Genomic DNA, 6,676 nt, shown 5'->3' with positions numbered 1-6,676 from the left:
CATTCTGAAATAAGGACTGTAACAGTCAGTCCCACCTCCCCCTCCCACTCCTCCTTAGTCATTTTTAGTACACACTTTGAAGCTTAAAAATTGCCCTATTACATAAAGAATGTAAGAAAAGCAGCTTTCATTAGCATTCAAGGTGCAAGTGATTAAGTGAAATGTGAATTAAAGTCAGCCACTCTGCAGACTTCACTGCAGTGACCCCAATCACTCAGCACAGAGCAGCTGCAGGACTCATCCCTCATGGTGTAATTTCCCAATCAGCTGGAATGACCAGACCATCCATCTCCCCTGCCAATCTGGTTTTAACAGCCTTTTTTTTTTTTTTTCAAGTGCTCTTCAAAAAATGTGTTTTATTGCATTGAGTTGCAAGTGGATCAATTCCCTGACCCTGCTCCTCACTGGGCTGAGAGAACATTAAGGCTAGCACAGGCAAAGGGGAGAGAACTAGAGACCCAGGGAAGCAAAAGATGGGGTGATACCTTTGAAGGGACAAGTTCCTCTGAATTTTGGAACTGCACCGTTAGGATGTTGCTTTTTAAACTTGCACTAGCAGTGTTGGTCTTCTACAAGATGACACCTTCTAGTCTAACTTCAGCCTGACCACCAGATCTCAGCCTCAGTGCAGTATAGACTCTGTGCACTGGTGGCCAAGGAACCCACCAATTCCCTGAATTCAGGTGTGTCCCTCAGCAGGTACATCCTGGCAGTCAAAGGCACTATGCAGTAGCATCAAAGCCAACGTTTCCCCAGCTGGATATTCTATTTTGGGACCAATCAGAGCATGCAATGAATCATCTTCTACTTGGAGAGCAAATGCCTGACCAAGATGCTCATGGTGCTGACCTGATCCAGGACTCCAAACTGATTTACAGATGCTTTGTTTTCTCTCACCTGCACTTGAAGTCACAGGATCCTGCAGCCAGCAGCACATTGTTGGGGTGCCAGTCCAGGCTAAGGACAGTGGAGCGAATGGGCTTCTTAATGTGTTTGCTCACCCACCTGAATTCAAAACCAAACAAGAAAGAAGTAAGATTTGTATGAACACATTTTACCTGTCTCCTCCAAATCCATGAAGTACTCCTCAAAAACTTCACCTAAACACATCAGTTTTGAAAAACTCACATCGTGCCCAAATCTTCCACATTCCTTTGTGCAATCTGTGAAATTTATGTGGTTATCTTCATGAAAACCTGAAACACTATGAGCAAACTTGTTACATATATATCTCCTCACCTGCTCCCCTTCTGACTGATTTTTATAAGGATGGAAGTCCTTAATATGAGTTTTGCACATTAATTAGCTGCTCCCACCCAGTGAACATGAGGCCAGCTGTGATGTGACACTGAACTGAGCAGAAATATTTTCATGGATCACCAAGTACAAGTCCTCTCCAGCTCCTTCCCATGAGTTCAACACTCAAATCTCTTTCCTAGTGACTCTTCTACTGTTTAGTAATACAGTAACTATATAACACAAGTCAATGGGGGAACTGCCAGTGATATAACCAGCGCATTCACCTCAATTACATGCAGTGCAGTGCAACGTGGTCCTGATGCAGAATGCATCAGTGTTAGCCTAAATACGTCTCAGCAGAGTCAGTTTGTTTGAACTGTTTACCAAATGTAATGAAATCTGTTATTCACTTGATGGCCTTGGGGATGATGGTGCTTCTTCTTTGATTTTACTCCCATCAGCCACAAGTTCTAAGGATCACACTGAATTATTTGTCACCAGCATATGGGGGTTTGATTCTTCTGCAGACAAGTGAGGCAGAGAAGATATTGATAACTAAATATGCTGGAACGCATCAAAGTCCAACACGATCTTTAAAATGCACTTTGCAGAAGTTGTCATTGTTTGCTATCTCCACATGGCACAGTGCACACAGACATCTGTGGTTCTGTGCCTCTTTATGCAACCCACAACAAATAATCCACACACTGATTTCACCTACAGGTGATACATCAAATGTAGCTCCAACATGTGCAGCTACAAAGGGAGGAGATCGGAAGCACAAAGTTTAGATGGCAAAGAAAAAAAAATGTTAATGGTGGAAATATTTGTGATAGTCCTGTGTGAAATCTATAGACTGTGATAAAAGTCCATGCCAGAATGCAGAACAGGTCAATGACAAGCTCAAACATCTTCTAACAGACCACCCTGGAGAGAAGTGACAGACTCACACTCTTTAATGACAAGAGAGGCTCAAAATAATATAGCCAGAAGAAAGACCTAAGTGAAGGTTTCTTCATTCACTCTGGAGGGAGGCGTGAGGAGGAAACATTTCTCTTTTTTCAGCCATACAGTTGTGGTAATGAAATTTTTACTCTGCAGAAATTCTTGCATTTTTAGAAAAGCAACATATGTTTCTGGCAGTCAGGCAGAACACACCCACACCAGCATGGATAGCCTGAAAAGATGTGAAGTCAAAGGCTTTGAGGTGCCAAACCAGAGTAAAGAGAGGAAACCTTTCCCCCAAAATGTGAAGAGTCCATGAAAGAAGTGATGAGGCCATTGGTCTACACTTCCTGAAGATTTTAGGAATTGCTGAAATAGTAATCTAATTACCACTGTTAAACTCCAGGCTTCAGCTCTCCCACGCAGCAAATACAGGTACAAAGAGAAATCAAACACTCACCAGTCATTTTCAGATTCGAAGTAGCAGACAGATATGAGTCGAGCTCCACTTCCCACAGCAAATTTGTTCTCCAGGGGAGACCATTTCACAAAGGTGGCAGCACGGTTGATTCTCAGGATCACAAGGGTTGGTTTCCACACTCCATCCTTCTGGCTCCACACGTAGGCGTTCCGGTCTGCGCCGCACGTCACGATGCGATCGCTTTTGGGAGCCCAGTCAATCCCTGCAAGTCAGAGTTCACAGTAAGCAACTTTTCCCTGTTTGTTTTACAGCAAGGCAAACCAGACTATCTCACAGCCTTCTATCTGAAAATCATGGAATTATTTGGATTGCAAGGGACCTTAAAGAACATCCAGTTCCAATCCCCTGCCATGGGCAGGGACACCTTACCCTAGCCCAGGTTGCTCCAAGCCCCATCCAACCTGGCCTGGAACACTTCCAGGGATGGAGCAGCCACAGCTTCTCTGGGCAACCTGTGCCAGAGCCTCAGCACCCTCACAGGGAAGAATTTCCTCTACATATCTAACCTAAATTTGCCCTCTATCACTCTGAACCCATTACTCTTTGTCCTATCACTACAGTTCCTGATGATCACTGAGACAGTTATTACTTCTATGTTATTCCCCTTCTTCACTTATTCCTCAAGAGTTATTTTAACCTGTTAGGGATATCTGTTTCTCCCTCTCACTTCCGTCACAACTGGAGATCCTAAATTCCCAGATCCCAGGGATCTGCCGGCAGAGGAATCCTGCTGGCCAACAGGTGGAGCTCTGCAGACTGGCCAAGGCCTGTTGCCAGCGCCCTCCAAACCTCTCACTTCTGCAAGACCTGCCTCAACAGCTGAAACCCAACCGTTCTAAAACCTCTACCAAAGTTGTCTGCTCGCTGACAGACAGCAGTCATGGTCTAAAGTTTAGATAACAGAGGGTTTTTTGGTTATATGTTATCAGCCTTTAGGTACTGACACAATCCTCACATTTTTTCCATGCCTATTTAAGCTGTGCCACAAGAGGGGAAAAAAAAAAAAGCATTTTGCTTTACCAAGCAGAAATAAATGCAAAGAGTAAAACAAGGCCTTTGCTCAGGCTGCCACTGCTGCTTTCCCCTCCTAGGCAATGATGGATGTTCTCAACTGGAAAGTCTTACAGCAACATTATTTTTCATCTTTTCTTTAGCATCCTCCTTAGCGATGGAAGGTGCAAACCTCAACTCTCCTGCCACAAATTATGACAGTGGTTTTCCATAGTTACATTCCACATTAAAAACATCTTTTAAGTTCACAAACTGAAAGTGGGATAAAAGCTGTGGAAAGAACTTGTCCTAATTTCACCATATTATTCATATATTGTCTACTTCAAAACAAGTTTATGTCTAAAAAGTTCAGTTTTGAAGAGGTTGGCTGTCTGGAACCTCAGTGACAGGAATCCCAGCACTGCTTTGGAAAGAGGCACCATCCTGCCTCTCTTTACTCCTCTTGCTCACCACCTCCTCTGCACCAGCACCTCTGGTGTTCTGACCCACACAAAGTGCAGCTTTTAGCTTAGCAGCAAATTAAGCAAATAGAGTGAGTAACTCACTTCCTGGAAGTGAGCAGAGCAGCTCACCACAAACCTGAGTCAAGACAAAGGACCTTGTCCCTTGTGATCAGGAGCTGCAGTGGCAGCAGCTGACTCACTCCTGTCAGAGGTTACAAGCAGTTTGATCAGTCAATCTCCTGTGTGCAACCACAGCTTAACTCTACGCTTTACAACCACCACAGCACTTAGCATTCCAAAGGTATACACTATGCAGGGAGAGCTCTTTTCCCAAGTCATGAATATTTGGCTTCTAACATTAACAGGTACAAGGCAGAGAAATGTCCCTGGGGAACACCATGTTGTCTGCACATTCAGCCCAAGTGACTTCACAAAGGAGCTTTTTTCAGGAATGGCATAAATTGAATAAAGTTCCTGCAAAACATTGTGGGGCAGATACTTCTGCCCATTAGAGAGCTGAGAACAGAATAAAGGATATTGCTGCTTGTGTTAATCATTTGCATTTTCATAGAGAATAAAGCCCTCACAAAAATATCACTGTGTAAAAAAAACAATAATATAAAAGATTACCACAGGACAATTACATGTTTATAATAAAACCTTGGGACTCATCATGGCAGTTTTGGATTTTCATTGTGGATTTACAGACACTTTGGGCCTGTAACAAATGTGCTCACTAAAGCCTAAGTCCAGGACTGACCACTGCAAATGTTGGTACAGTCCCTAAAAAAACAAAGGGTATTTATTGCTGCTGGAAGCCACAAACCAAGGCAATAGTCATAGACTTGATGGAATTTTAGTACTAGCACTTGAAAGGGAGCAGCATGTATCACTGTGACACAACCAGATACTTCAGGAGACTGGAAATGTTCTCATTATGTCATTCCAGATGAAAAAGAAGCAATAGATAAGAAAGAAAGGCTCAGTGACTCCACTGAAATGTCTGGAAATGAGATAGGGCTTTGCTTCCTAACATTCACTGCATGCAGTCCAGAAAGATGCTGCACAGCTCTCCCTAAGTGGGAATGCCAACCTATAAAAAGATCTATTTACTCAACACTTGCAGATTTCCCATTCAGATTCTCCACTGGGGAAAACAGGAGGGCAGGAAAACTCCATGTCTGGCTCAGCACAGCCTTCTCTTACCTGTGATGTGTCCATTGTGTTCCTTCAGCTCATGAGCCTTTACCCACTGGTTCCCACTCTTCTTGTAGATGTGGACTTCATGATTGTTAGGGCTAATGGCAATCTCTGGAAGCAGAAAGAGAACAATCCAACGGCACAGAAAGCTTTTTAATACCACGTTTTATTTAAAAAGCTTTCCTATCTAAAACCTGAATTCTCAAGTTTCAGAGCACTAAATGGGGTTTGTAAACAAAGGGTCAATATCCCTGGATAACCCCAAATAATTACGGACATAGAATGGTTTGGGTTGGAAGGGACCTTAAAGAACATCCAGTTCCACCCTCCATGGGCAGGGACACCTCCCAGTAGCCCAGGTTGCTCCAAGCCCCATCCAACCTGGCCTGGAACACTTCCAGGGATGGGGCAGCCACAGCTTCTCTGGGCAACCTGTGCCAGTGCCTCAGCACCCTCACAGGGGAGATTTTCTTCCTAATATCTAACCTAAACCTACTCTCTGCCAGTTTCAAAGACATACATGATACACACACCATGGTCATCAGGATTCTGCAAAGAAACACATTTGGAACACAATGATCCACATTATAATAGAAAACTGGTCCAAGAGGAAAAGCTTTCTGGAACACCAGGAAAACTGAATTTGCTCCTATGCCAGAGTCCCAGCAATGGGTTTAGAAAAGCTCAGATTTGGAGGATGTGTGGAATATCTACATGTAACACTCTGCACCTGACCACACCTTCCCTAAACATGTTCCAGAACATTACCAGACGACAAACTGGCAGCAAAGAGAAAACAGCAATTGAAAACAACAGATTACACATGAAAATGAAGCTGCTACTCACGAGTACGATCTCTGTTCCAGGCATGGCAGGTGATTGGCTCCAGTAGGAACTGATGTAGAGACATTCCGAGTTAATTCCTGGATTGGAAAAAGTGACAAAGCTGAAAGTTGTAAAATTGAAACCAAAACACTTCAAAATGAGAGAATTACTAAAACAAAGTTAACCCTCAAGGTTCCTTCAGTGCAGTATTGCAATTTACTTAGAGGAAATCACAACTTACTCAGCAAATCTGTTCAGGCTGCTCAAGAGCTGAGCTTACCACACACTCAGGTATTTTCAGTAGGAGGATGAATTTTAATTGTCCTGGTGACTTTAGCTAATTGCACTTGCCCTAAAAGCTGTAGACACTTTGCTTCTCAGTGGATCCTGACAGAGAGCAGAGCAGGTTCTCGGGACACACAGCTCAGTGTGTTGGTTCTGAATCTTGACACATATCCAGGCTCACAGACATCTTCTCTCAGGAGGCTCAACTGGTGTGTCCAGAACATTGATGTGTAACTCTGATCTACTG

General features: G+C 43.5%; 1 protein-coding gene across 1 annotated transcript; it reads right to left on the bottom strand.

Moving 5' to 3' along the window:
- Nucleotides 1-897: 897 nt before the first annotated feature.
- LOC103801710 (actin-related protein 2/3 complex subunit 1A) lies at nucleotides 898-6,229 on the bottom strand (the record flags this gene model as incomplete). Its single annotated transcript, XM_009074133.1, has 4 exons — nucleotides 6,166-6,229; nucleotides 5,326-5,430; nucleotides 2,645-2,867; nucleotides 898-1,005 (listed from the first exon to the last, which is right to left on the bottom strand). Coding segments are annotated over exons 1-4 (500 nt in total), but the record flags the coding sequence as incomplete, so codon positions are not given.
- Nucleotides 6,230-6,676: the final 447 nt, after the last annotated feature.

This window comes from Acanthisitta chloris, unplaced genomic scaffold (genome assembly GCF_000695815.1).
Source record: "Acanthisitta chloris isolate BGI_N310 unplaced genomic scaffold, ASM69581v1 scaffold32914, whole genome shotgun sequence".
NCBI classification, from domain to species: domain Eukaryota; kingdom Metazoa; phylum Chordata; class Aves; order Passeriformes; family Acanthisittidae; genus Acanthisitta; species Acanthisitta chloris.
The sequence above is the reverse complement of the archived record's forward strand: the minus strand, read 5'-3'. Positions and strand labels throughout refer to the sequence as shown.